The sequence below is a fragment of the Argopecten irradians genome, chromosome 13, assembly GCF_041381155.1.
Source record: "Argopecten irradians isolate NY chromosome 13, Ai_NY, whole genome shotgun sequence".
NCBI classification, from domain to species: Eukaryota; Metazoa; Mollusca; class Bivalvia; order Pectinida; family Pectinidae; genus Argopecten; species Argopecten irradians.
Window position 1 is genome coordinate 28,028,848 of NC_091146.1, and position 14,861 is coordinate 28,043,708.

The 14,861-nt window shown below is 38.0% G+C and overlaps 1 protein-coding gene across 1 annotated transcript; it reads left to right on the forward strand.

Annotated features, from left to right (window-relative positions):
- Window positions 1–3,394: 3,394 nt before the first annotated feature.
- LOC138305774 (proteoglycan 4-like) lies at window positions 3,395–8,591 on the forward strand. Its single transcript, XM_069246044.1, has 6 exons — window positions 3,395–3,633; window positions 3,819–4,852; window positions 5,869–5,920; window positions 6,311–6,558; window positions 6,961–7,106; window positions 8,508–8,591. The coding sequence occupies exons 1-6, from the start codon at window positions 3,395–3,397 to the stop codon at window positions 8,589–8,591; spliced, it is 1,803 nt and encodes a 600-aa protein (XP_069102145.1).
- The last annotated feature ends 6,270 nt before the right edge of the window (window positions 8,592–14,861 follow it).

Sequence of the window (14,861 nt, forward strand, 5' to 3'; positions counted from 1 at the left end):
GTCTTCGCCAGAGTTATCTCCCTTTACCTATTGTTTTTTTAGTTTGTACGTTCCGCACATTTTGGTCAGTTATACGAATCTGTTTGTTAGTGTATTTTTAACATTTCCGGGGCAGAAACACATGTTAGAAGCACATGGCGCGCAAACTTTATTAACTCAGAACTGCAAGCCTGCTCGACCCATGAAGTAAGTCGATTGTCATAAACAATTCAAAGTCTATAATTAACATTCAAATAGGGCAATATTTTCTGTTTAAAAGCACAATCAGTCGGAAATAAGTTGCATTTGTTTACATTTGTCAGTTAAGTATTTTTGTAGAGACAACTCGCCCAGTTTAGTCTATTAGATCGGCTCGGTTTGTTCTGTTCTATGTTAATACCTTTTATAATTCATATAGCTCTACAGTATCGAGTTTATGATTGTTGTTTATTGTATTTTGCAATACTTTAGTGAATATTTACTTCGTTTTACGTAAACTCGTAGTAAGACAGGTGTATAATGTTACTCGGATATGAATCGGTAGTGTTCTCAGGAGTAGTTTTCGAATTATTTTTATTATTTGTTCAATCTAGTCATTCCTAAAATATGTTGGTGAAATCCTTTAATCTGTGTAATCTAGTCATTCTAAAATATGTGTTTCTTAACATTGAGATAATTTTATGAGATTATGTAAATCATTACAAATAGTTCAGAAATCCTTATTTGTATTTTTTTCAGTTATTTACCATCATCATCAACACATCAAGTCAGCATTAAACATCTCTGTTATGAATTGAGACTTGTGTTGTGGTTAACTGGACTGCGGCACCCGCAGTCACAATACCACGTGGTCTTCATATAGGATATATTTTCTACACCTGTCACATCCATTGAAAACGATATTTCGTCCCAGTATACATAAACAATTAGCTGTATTGTGCTCTTTGGGCGAGATGACTACGTAAACCAAAATAATTCTGACAGTTTTTTCAAACTATTTCGTCCCTGAAATTCACCGTTAAAATTTTGCAAGTAGCAATTTCATTGGCCATTTCCAAAGGTCACCTGGACATGACCCCTAATGGGATTTTCTCAGATCCTCTTATCAAACGTAGTGATAATCAGGATCTGTATTTTAATCAGATTGCTTTATACCCACATGACTGGGAATCCAGAGATAAGTAATTTGAGTTTTAGAAGATAATCGGAATGTTCTGATTAAAAGATTTTGGATTGGAGTATTTCTAGGGCTTCCGATATGGTGTACTCGTCAATGGTGTCGAAATTTATATTTAGTTCCTGCAAAAACTCTGAAATTCTGATGCCAAATGTTGGTATGAGCTTTTGATTTTGTCTGAATATGTCCTGGTGTTGTGGATTAAATACAAGATCGAATGCGGGGTTTTTGGGATTCAATCTGATTAAAATACAGATCCTTATAACCAACTCCGTTATATAAAGGATCTGACAATATCCCGAATGAATAAAGAGTTTTACGTACCGTGACGCTAAATATAACGTTTCGGGGCACGAGTCCAATATCCCATAGGAGCATAGGAGGTCACGTCTAGATGACCTTTATACCACGTGGTCTTCATATAGGATCTATTTTCTACACCTGTCACATCCATTGAAAACGATATTTCGTCCCAGTATACATAAACAATTAGCTTTATTGTGCTCTTTGGGCGAGATGACTACGTAAACCAAAATAATTCTGACAGTTTTTTCAAACTATTTCGTCCCTGAAATTCAACGTCAAAATTTTGCAAGCAGCAATTTCATTGGCCATTTCCAAAGGTCACCTGGACATGACCCCTAATGGGATTTTCTCAGATCCTCTTATCAAACGTAGTGATAATAAGGATCTGTATTTTAATCAGATTCCCAAATGTTGCTATGAGCTTTTGATTTTGTCTGAATATATCCTGGTGTTGTGGATTAAATACAAGATCGAATGCGGGGTTTTTGGGATTGGATTTCAGTTGGGCAGCATACTGTAAGGATAATTTCTTTCGTCGATCGTCTAGAGATGGCTCATTAGCTTCCACATGGAGACTCTTCACAGGTGTTGTTCGAAAAGCTCCAAGTGCGAGACGCAGTCCCTGATTCTGTATAGAGTCAAGCATCTGTAGATAGGAGCTGCGAGCCGATCCATAGACAATAGAGCCGTAGTCAAGTTTTGATCTAATAAGGCCCGATAGATACGTAGATGCAGGTGGTGGCTAAATCTTGTATCCCGTGCCGCGCCCGCGCCGGGGACCCGCGCCGGAGCTGTGGTTATTTTCACTTTTCTCCTTAACGACTGCATACATTAAAATAATATTTTGCACTATTAGTCTTTGTGTTAATCTTTATCTTTCCGTGTAAGTTATGTTGTTTGAGATGATTCGAAACTTTGTAAAATCGACGATTTCAGTTGGCGAGTCGAGTTTGTTTACCCCGCGCTCAAGCGTTAGGTTTCAAGGTTTTATGCAGATCATTTAAAATTTAAGCATTTATTGCATGAATTGTTATAATCCCAACAACAAGTAAACCTAGCTGATTACAAATAGGTATATTTCAACATAAAGTACAAATCTTTTCATAACAAATTCTGCCTTTTTATTAACCGTGTCCACTGGCGCGGGCCTCGCCGATCTCATTTGTTTACCCGAGCCCGCGCCCGCGCTAAGGGCAGACAACTCTATTGACCTTATACACTAAGCTAGCTATATATGCGTACATATTCGTGTATTGCCAAACAGTAACAAAATTAAACCGTTTCATTGCTTATTTGAAGTTGTTGTAATTTATAACCACATTTTAAAATATGAATTACATATATATGCATATGTATTTAATCAATACTATTACCAATTATGTATATATATATCTTTTATTCATATACACGTATACATGTATATTAATTTATATTTTATATAAAGTATACATCTTATAAAATGTAGAATAATTTTTTTTTTTTTAATCGCTCTACAGTAAATGTTTTTTTAATGCTAATTACCAAAGGATGATGAGTTTTTTCCATGGATAGTAAGCTAATCCAAGGTGTGAAGTGTAAAGCGATAATTAGGTTAGAGCTGGTGGAGTCATTATACAAACATCGGTTTAGCAACCCCAGCTTCTTTAATCCGCATAATTAATTGAACGAACAAAGAAATCGCTCACAGCCATCGTCTTAAGCTGGTTATTGGCTTCATGCTAATTAGAGTACGTATGACTACTTATCATTTAATCATTAATAAATTAAGTGAATATTTGTCATGAACAACCAATGAAATCGCACCAATTAAACAATCTTGGCTATATATTGAGTGTTTTTTTCAGTCTCTGTCACTGATTCTGATATCAGAAACTGATATTGATTATATCGTATCAAGCTCGAAAATTACGCTCTCTTTACGCATTACGCACCATGTCAACTCTTATTGTTGGACATTCACAGGCCAAGTACTTCCATAAGTACTTGCGCCCTAGTGATGACATTTTTGTTGTCTCTAGAAGCGGCTACCGTGTGAAGGAGATGTGGATCGAGATAGAGGAGTTGGTGCCCATGTATGACATTTGTGTCATACATTGCGGCGCGAACAACCTCGGTCGAGATTCCGCTCCAATGATACTGAAACGGTTTCAGCGACTGTGTCAGCAGATCTGGTCAGTGTCGGCACGCACGCAGATCGCAATTTCAGCTATTCTCCCTAGGATTGACTCCAGATTTGAAGACGCCACCCCCAGACCAAATTTCCTGAAGACCGTCAACGACAAGGCTAGAGAGATCAACACCACCCTCCAGAAGATCGCCGAGACCAACCCACGACTCACTTTCATTCCACACCCAGCATTCGCCAGGAAGCAGGACCAGGATTTTCTCCTCAGCAGAGACGGTCTTCACCTGAGTTTCAAGGGAACAGATCGGGTTGTGAACGATCTATTGACTGCGATATCAACTCTACGTTCACGACCACCACCGACCACCACGCCACCACACCACCGACGACCACCACGCCAGCACCACCGACGACCACCACGCCAGCACCACCGACGACCACCACGCCAGCACCACCGACGACCACCACGCCAACACCACCGACGACCACCACGCCAGCACCACCGACGACCACCACTCCAGCACCACCTACGACCACCACGCCAGCACCACCGACGACCACCACGCCAGTACCACCGACGACCACCACGCCAGTACCACCGACGACCACCACGCCAGCACCACCGACGACCACCACGCCAGCACCACCGACGACCTTTTCATACGCTGATGTACTTAACTCAACCCTAGAGCTGGACATATCGCCGATAGTTATTGAACCATCCTTTATACCCAGCAACGATCCCGACTCATGGCCAGAGTTACCGATGAAGACCACACCAGTATGCAGACCACTTACCGCGACAGCACCGACAACCACTACTCCAGCACCGAGACCGACAACTACTACTCCAGCACCGAGACCGACAACTACTACTCCAGCACCGAGACCGACAACTACTACTCCAGCACCGAGACCAACAACTACTACTCCAGCACCGAGACCGACAACTACTACTCCAGCACCGAGACCGACAACTACCACTCCAGTACCGAGACCGATTAGTAAATTAAGTAGACGTCAGCGGAAGAACAGGAGAAGGAAAACAACTACGCCATCACCACGTACGTCGACACCACCTACTCCAACACCACGTACGTCGACACCACCTACTCCAACACCACGTACGTCGACACCACCTACTCCAGCACCACGTACGTCGATACCACCTACTCCAGCACCACGTACGTCGATACCACCTACTCCAGCACCACGTTCGTCGATACCACCTACTCCAGCACCTAAAGAACAGGAATCGCTATCAGGTATACAAATAGGAGGGGGTGGTGGGTTATCGTACCCTAGTGTAGTGTATTCATCTGGTTTAAAATCGTTTTTAGGGAGTGATAAAATATTGTCAATTCTTAATAATGCAGATAAGAATAAGGATAGATTATCAGATGTTCCGACGTTAAGGCCAAAGGGAGGGGATGCTTTTTTGATAACCGATAGTGGAGATAATCGTAGGGTCGATGATTGGTCATGTGATGGTTATTTTTGGATTAATAGGGGAGGTCAGGGGATTCCTAGACAAGGGCCAAAGATGTGGAAACGATCTTATTATATTAGTTTAAATAAGGGTGATAGTAAAGGGTCGAAGAACTTTCAGCGTAGAATGTATATGTTTAAGAAGGGAAACGTTACTTACAGGTTTGTTCAGTATATAGGTGACGAGACAATTTTTGTCCCCAGGGCCCATGGGAATAGTATTGATGGGAATGATTACAGGAGAACTTTTCCCTCTGTTTTAAAACAAATTAAGGAGTCTAGTACAACTGATAGTAATCCTTCTTCTGTGTTTAAGCGTAATCAAACTGATAATCCAGTTAAGGGTAATTTACAGGGTAGGGCTAATCTTAGGTGTCCCCAACAGGCTAAGCATCAGTTAAAGGTCTCAAGAGACGAGAAACGGCTAAGTCATGACGAGATATATAGTACTTTAGAGTTAACGTATCACTTAGAGGGTTATATTCATGAGTTGGCTATAAGTCCAGATCTTAGGGTCATTTTGGTGTTAAGGACTTACTAAATGAGTTAAATTTAGTACTTCAAGTTGAGTCTGACGATAAGTTATATATGTCTTATGACGCAACCTTCAAAGTAGGAGATTTTTATGTTTCAGTCTTAGTTTTTAGGCACGTTTTATTCAAAGATAACAAAACCATTCCAGTAGCTTTTTACATACATGATAAGAAATCGACCAAGATTCACGAATTCTTTTGGAGGACCATCAAATCACTTGTACCAAACTTATCTAAGGGTAGTCATGTTATTGTTGTAGATAGAGAATTAGCCATCAAAAACTCTATAGAAGAAGTTTTTCCAAACGTTAAGTTAGTTTTTTGCTGGAATCACATTCGTAGGGACATCAGGTTTTGGTTAAATCAGCATAAGGGAAGTAGTGATATATCTATCTATATGGAGGATATTTTGCAATTATTGAGGTGTGATAGTGAAAACGATTTTTTAGCTATGTTAGATAAGGTCTCTGAGAAGTGGAGTGAACCATTTGTAGATTATTTTAATTCTAATATCAAGGGAGATATAGTGAAATATACAGGTTGGTGGGTACTAGCTGAATTAGGTATAGGTAACAAGTACATGGGTATTACAAATAATATAGTTGAAGGTACGAATAGTTTGATAAAATCTTTAAATACATGGAAAGAGATACCTTTAGATAGTGCAGTTTTGTCATTTTATTATCTCCAAAATTACTATAGCAATGAGATCAAACGGGGGTTGATAGGAGTAGGTACATACCAGCTGAAGGCTATGCATAAAAGTGCTCAGTTAGATCCAGATGATGTAGAATTTTCAAATAAGGTTTGCCATCCTGACGATGTATTAGATTTAGTCAAGGGTAAGATTAGTGAAAGAGAGACAAGTGTCCCGGACGAGCAGGCTGACGAAGAGGTAAGTGATGATGGTGCCGTAACTGATACCGCTGTGTCGGATGTTCCACAAACAGGTAAGCATACTTCTCAGAAATCGTTAGCACTAGCCGCAATTAATGATAATAGGGTAACTCATGTTCCGTCAGCTAGGACGTTTATAGTTGAAGGGTCACAAGGAGATAAGTATGCAGTTCAATTACATCCCAAAGAGAAATGTCAGTGTCCCTCGGTAAGTACGTGTTACCATATTATAGCTGCAAAGTTAAGCATAGGAATAGATGACTCGGTAGGTAAGAGGAAACTACATATGGCTCAACTTAGGCGTAATTCTAGAAAAAAAGTAGATAAGAAAGCAGGTAGGAAAAGGCCACGACCTTGTGATAGAGATGAAAGTGATATTGTTCCCGCACCAGACAGTAAGTTAACTAAACTAAGTGAATCTTTACTTGTTTGTTCTACACCTAATACAACTATAGTTTCTCCAGTTAAGTCGGTTCCCACCTCTCCTCTCCATGACATTTCAGACATCGGTACCCCCAAAAAACCAAAGCCTAGGTCTAGATTATCCTTAACTCGTAGATTGTCAAAAATTATGGAAGAAAAAGAAGACGTCACAAAAGAGGTAAGTATAAAACAGTCAGAGGAAAATACCTTAAATGATGTAAGTATGAAACAGTTAGATGGCCTCGAAAACGTAATTATTGAAAAGTCAGAAGAAAACACATGTGCTGATAACCAAGTAAGTAATATTGAGTGTATTATAATCAGTAGTCCTAAGGTAAAACCAAATAGAAAGAGACTATCGCTACCCAAAAAACACAAACTAAAGGTAAGTGGTATTTTAGATGATCTTTCATATGATAGGCCGTCAAACGTTAAACCAGTAGAAACAAAACGTATTTGGATGGATAATGGTAAGAGTACAATCAGTTTTAAAGAAAAGAATGATATTTTAATGGATAGGAAACTTTGTGGAAATACTATGTGTTACGTTCAGGACATTTTAAAGAGGCAATTTTCGAATATAAATGGTATGCAAGATACGGGCTATGCTCCAGTTTTGAAAAATAGTAAGTGGGATTATGCGTTAAGATTGAAACCGACTTCAGCATCAGCAGCACAGATCCATCATACAGGTGAGGACCATTGGGTAGTGTCAGTTCAAGAGGAAGATTGTGGTGAGGTATATATACTTGATAGCTTGATAGGTATAACTAGGCAGAAGGATCATTTGTCAGCATCATTAGAAATACAGTTATCATCTACTTATGGGAAAAATAGGAAAATGTTACAGGCAATTTTACCAAGTGTACAACAACAGACAAACGGGGTTGACTGTGGGGTTTTTGCAATAGCTAATTTAGTAGAGTTTTGTTTCAATGGCTTTAAAGGTAATGACGATTTGGAATTCGATATAGATTGTATGAGACAGCATCTAGTTTCTTGCATTTCGAATGGGGTTTTTACTAAATTTCCAAGGAAGAAGTTGACTAGGCATAGGAAAAAGAAAGTTGTTAAGGCCCTTACATATGATATCTTTATCGATTGTGAGTCAGATGGGTGTCACATTTCTAATGTTTTTGATGATATGGTAACCTGCGATGCTGGCTGTAACCGATGGTTTCATAAAAGATGTGTTTGTGACAAGTCAAGTTTCAATTTTTCAAGGGATAGTTTTATTTGGAATTGTGATAAGTGCTCCTGAGTTTTACAACAGTCCAGCTAAAAAAACACAAAAAGAAGTTACATGTTAGCAATTACAAATGAAATCTTAGCTATTAAATAAATAATAAATACATATTTTGGAACAGTTAAATAGGAAATTATATAATTATTAAATTAGAATAGTTTTTTGTATTGTTTTTGGTTTTTAAGGCATTTCTGCATATAATAGATTAAATAAAGCTAATAGTTTGTAAAATACATGTAAGTATATCGTTATAGAAGTTACATAGTTAAAGAATATGTTCATAAGTATAAATAATCTAAAATAATAATAATAAAATATATGGGCTCTTTGTAGAACTGCGTCCCCGTCGCAGAGCCCGGTAACATTCTCGAAAGAATGGCTAAATGTTCTACTTTTACTAAAAGCTCGGGAGTATAGACTTCGAGTTGTCTGCCCTTAGCGCGGGCTCGGGCTCGGGTAAACAAATGAGATCGGCGAGGCCCGCGCTAGTAGACATGGTTAATAAAAAGGCAGAATTTGTTATGAAAAGATTTGTACTTTATGTTGAAATATACATATTTGTAATCAGCTGGGTTTACTTGATGTTCGAATGCTAACAATTATTACAATAAAAGCTTACTTTTGAAATAATCTGCATAAAACCTTGAAACTCAACGCTTGAGCGCGGGGTAAACAAACTCGACTCGCCAACTGAAATCGTCGATTTTACAAAGTTTCGAATCATCTCAAACAACATAACTTACACGGAAAGATAAAGATTAACACAAAGACTAATTGTGCAAAATATTATTTGAATGTATGCAGTCGTTAAGGAGAAAAGTGAAAATAACCACAGCTCCGGCGCGGGTCTTCGGCGCGGGCGCGGCACGGGATACAAGATTTAGCCACCACCGTAGATGCATTTCACGGTCTGCACCCCAATCAGAATGGGAAAGAACTCGTAGAATGTTCAGCGCCTTCGAGCACTTATCCTTCAGATGGAGGTGGCAAATATAGTTCGGGATGCCAGTGTTGAGGAGGCAAATGTGGTTCCAGAGGCGGTTGGGGTGGTCATAGGGATGGTAGTTTGATGAAGTCTAAAACAACAATTTACTTTTTGATAAAAAGCTACATTGATGAGTTGTGTAAGTTTGCAAAATAATATATTTGTTAACCTGCATTCTTCATCATACTACTTCAGATATCCCCTGAAGATTTCACAAATATATTTTACAATATTTTGTACTGATATCTTTATCATTTTACTATAAGGCCTATTGTTGTCTCTAAGAAATTTGTTTGTTTGCTTAGCTGTTGATAGGACGTTAATTAATCAATGTAAGAAAATGCAATTAGAAATATTTCACAGTAATCATGCTATGATTACATGATATTGGTTAAAAATGCAAAGCTTAGACTTATAAAGTATTTTTATTTGCCAAGGAGAGTTAGGGGGACACGCGCTTAAATCACAAGTCCTTGTCGTCTGTAATATGATATTAGACTACTACAGTATGTTATTTCAATTTTGATTAGACACATCTGACAGAATGTACCCTTAGATCTTTCATTTTGTATTAGTGTCGATGACTTTCAGTTACTTTCACAAGGATTGATTTTAAGCACATACGAGATAAGCACTACGATGTCTCCGACATGTACACTTTGTTTCATGTCGTGAGACATAATCGTATTCTTAATTATCTCGAAGAAATCGGTATTTTAGATAAAATATGAACGTTTTTCTCATCATATCATCGGATCAACTCAACATTTCATCGTTTCATCAACATTTTGCATGAGTTTTCTCGTGTATTTTAGCCAAAACTATTTTATCCCATGCAAACCTTTTTTTATCAAATAAACGTTTACAATCTGTGTTTTAATCCTTACTTGCCTTTTCTTACCCTGACCTTTTATCCTGATATTAATGCCTGACTAGTAGTTTGGCCCTAAATGACCTTAGTTGTCGATGGGCCGTAAAACACAAACAAACAAACTTTCACAAGGCTCTACCAAGGTATTAGGCAGATTGATTACCATACAGTTAACAATCCCGCGCATTGTTATGGTTGATATCGGCGAACAATCACCAGTGTTACAGGAGAACTGCATGCCCCTCGTCACACATAGAATTACTAGGTGACGGATGGGGAATCTAGCGGGGTCAATAGTTATGATTTCGTTAGGTTGAATGGTCTTCGAAATCCTGCATGTCATTTCATCCACAATCTCACACTGTGCCATGCTGAATAGACTTCTGGCATTAACATTGGCAAGGCCGAATAACAACAACATCATAACAACCGCCATTTTGTAGAAGTCAGGTTTAATTAGTCGATAAGTACTGAATATCGATACAATGGTAGACTACTCGTAAATAATCACTTGCAAACAGTTTGTACATTTAGCAAATACTGAAAAATAAAAGTATCAAAAATAAAATTTGATTCAGCTCAAGGACTTTAAAACATTACAAAGATGGTCATATCATCATCTCATACATAATGTTCATAATCGAAACCTTTTTGTCGGTTTTTCCTACTTTCAAAGAAGTTTATATATATTTATTATATCGTCATTAATGCTTCCATTTACATTATTTCCATATATTTACACTTGCTAGGCTTGGTCACTATACGCTAATACTAGCCGATTTTGTTTACCATAACTGCATGGTAACATTGAACTTTGAACTTGCGTAAGGAAATGTTCTGTGCAACGTAAAAGGACTACTTTTTTTAAAAGAAACACGTGGCTTTGTTTACATTTTGACGAAACATTACGTGTAATATTGTTGTTTTTCATAGAATTTTGGAAAAATGTAAACAATATATACATGTTTTATATTTTATATATGATTCAAACAATTTTTAAATTAACAATTGTATAAAGAAAACGGAAAAATATCCCGACCGGGGGCGACGTGCTTTCATTTTTGTTAAAAATGATGGGTGTCAAATGTAAACATTACCTCTGTGCCTATGTTCGTCCTACGATCGAGCCTTTGGGGTGGACGGGTGTGAGACCCTCTGATAGAGGTCAGTTATAAACATATCCTCTTGTCTTTGTTCTTTGAGTATTTAATCATGTGTATTATAAAAACATGCACCGCTAATAATCCACGTGTTGACAGTTCCGCGTCACCACAAATACATTGTATCCATCGAACACAAGTGAATTTGTTTCATCTATCGATGGCGATATGGATCTAAACGTAGATCATATAATCACATGGCTCCCAAGGATGTAATATCGTCAAGTCAGACGACATCTCAAACACATTGAGCTACTTGAAAATCGGTGTTTTCACAACTTCCGCAAACTAAAGTGTGTAAGCGTGCGTCAGCTTCGCCTCGCTGCACAATAACGGTCACCGAGTTCACACATGTGGCCGTGTACAAATTCTTTATGTTATTACGCTATATATTAACTTTTAGCAAAATTGAATATATATTTAAAGTTCTGATCTGATTAAATATAAAATTATCTCTGAAATTTACTTTGTTTGTCATGTTTATTTTACACTAAAATATTGAACTTTTTTGTCGTCGCGGATGAATAATTCTACCTTACGTGAAGCGTCATCATTCGCTGTTCAATTGAGTAAGCTCCTCCCACTTTTGACCGACTTTTATTGAATAATTACGTCACTTTCAAATGACGATTTTATTGCATAAAATATAAATGAAAAGTCGTGTGAGTGTAAATATAGGGATTGGATTTCGTTTTTATGCTAAACATGCTTGTATGGAGCAATTCCTCTAAGAATATATTCAATATGGGGCGCTATATATACTTAGAGGAATTGCTCCATACAAGCATGGTTAACATAAAAACGAAATCCAATCCCTATATATTTTACTGTATAACATCTAATAAATGTATATAGGAAAGGGTGATCCTAAGTTGTATACCTTGTACCCAACTCCTTTTTGAATTTATTTCGAATAAAAATATGTTTAAACTCATTTAGGCTGAAATGTATAATTTTTTTCTGTATAAAAGAGCCAGTAGTAGTTATATTTTGAGGGTATAAAATGGTCCCATCTATGTCCCCCTATGTCCCCCTGTCCCCTCTATGTCCTCCTGTATGTCCCCCCTGTCCTCCTGTATGTCCCCCCTGTCCCCTCTATGTCCGCTTGTATGTCCCCCTGTCCTCCTGTATGTCCCCCTGTCCCTATGAAGGTCATTAGGGTCAAACAACACAGATGAAAATGGACGAAAAAGAGATGAAAGCGTATACTCTGGGGAAAAGAGTTTTAATATGAAAACGGATATAAGTTTTCTCATAACATCAGAACAGGATACAGCGAAAAGACCCGACTCTTACATGCAAAAATCTACGTGGTAATCATATGCATTATGAACCATCAGGTATACGAGTCGGTAGGTATCACCTATCAAGATTTCCGATAATAGCGGAACGGGAAAGGCCCGACTGTCACCTACCGAGAAGGTATACAATCAGACACTGATGAAGTTTTCCGATAATAGCGGAACGGGGCACTATGGCGACAGGACCCGACTGTCTCATTTTTTATCATATTAAGAATGTATCATAATTCACAATTAGCATTAAAAAACCATCAGTGGTGACCTATCCTTTGGGTGTATTCTAAAATATATAGTCGAGGTATATGGTGTTACTGCTGTGCGCGTGAACGCGAAATGTTCAACAGTATAAAAGTTCAAACCTTTTTAAATTGATGTCAAGGAATATGTACATCTAAGTGGTATAAAAAAGTGATTTTTTTTATTAAAAATACAATTTGTTTCATTCTTAATATCGTCTGATACCGTGGGTGGATAAACAGAACATAGTGGAGTTTTGGCACTGGGTTTCCGAGGGCGTACTTGAGCGACTCTGTATGAATATTGCGGTAGTGAAAATGTCCGGACTCCCATCCCCGTTTAATGCAGGCTTTGGACTCTCTGACATATAATGCCAGGCCGGGTTAGAGTCCGTCTGTCAGTCCGTCAATGTCTCAGTCTTCTGTCCGTCCGTGAGTCAAATTCTTGCTAACGGTGCAGAACCAGCAAGAAATTGACTTCTTCCTCGTATGGTACATTGTACCGGAGACTCCTCAGCTTCACCCATCGACGAGTCTCCTTTATCATGGATGGAGAGAGCATTTGCTTACTCTCCATCATCCGAGGTACTAGGTTATCCCCATCATAAATTAATGGGGTAGCAGTCATGTCCAAGTCATGCCTCCTAGCACACCACTTCAGCTCGTTGTGCAAGACCCGCTTTCAAAAAAATACATTAAGTTTTTCGAAACTATTAAGAGCGGGTACTGTTGACGCTAGTATGGTACAGTACTTAATGCGTCTAACATTCCCTCGAAACGAGCGCGAAACGCAAAACGCAAACGAAATGTTAAACGAAAACGAACGAAAACGCAAACGAAAAACGAAAAACGCAAACGAAAAACGAATAGCGTAAAACGAAAAACGCGTTTCGTCAAGCACTAAACGCAAAACGAAAAAACGCAAACGAAAAACGAAAACGTAAACGAAGTGAAAGCGTGACCGGAAGACCAGAATGCAATCATAAATGTCGATCGGGACTACGGTAGCTTAGTGATCCGGATTCTGAAAGCGATGTCTATTTTACGTTCGCAATTTTGATTTAGTACGATTCATCATTATGAAAAAATATACGTGTCTTAGAAAATATGCAATTGTTATAAATATATTACCAGATAAGTATGTGGTTACGCATATGTATCCAAGCATTATTACATTTTTTAACTTATAAAGCGAGATTTTAAAAATAATGAAAACACTGGCATGTGTACAAATAGTCTTCAATCAATGCTAGTATCTATAAGTCCTGCTCTGAATTCGTCACACACATTGTTTTTATAGAAATTATTAGTTTCAGAAAGAAAAACACTTCAGAAGAATTTCTTATTTTAGTGTAGGCTATATATTGTGTACATGTACGTTTGACTACAAGCAAAGTATAAAACACAAGGTCTAGTGGTTAGGTAGTTATGTATTACATGTATACATATGACTCCACAGGAGGTCCCCGGACCTGTTATAGAGATATCAATGTGGACACTCACCTGTAGCCATTTACCCGACCCATTGGGAGGTCTTATTATATATTTGCTTTATAATTCACGGATATACACACCACACCCTACCCCTCCCCATCCCCACTCCCCTCTCGATTTACCTGCTGTCATTTATACCATTTGTTATTTGACAGCGGCATATTTTGATTTTGTTTCAACTTGTATCACACCTGGTCAAGTGCAGTCACCCATGAACAATGGCTCACTGATCATAGCCTCAGACGCGCACGGCCCCTCACATGTTTATTTAGGCTACGCTGTATAATACGTGACCCTGTACATGTACCAAAGCATACAACGAAAACAACAATTCATTACAGAAAACCAGGTCTATGGTGATTTTAATTTAGTCCTCATGTGTTTTCTTACATCAGCATATCAATAAAATACATGATCAATTATATCAATGACATTACGTGTAAATGCAGAGATGCATTTGAATGTATCAACTGTCAGTTCGTGTTGGACGATTATGTAATATATATATGTCAATTATGATTCGATATCTATTGACTTCGGTACATTTAATTTTACATAAAATATGTTAAAAAGTATTCTTTTTAAATACTGTGTTAAGCGATGGTTGAGATATTATTAATTGTGTTACTTTATTATTAGA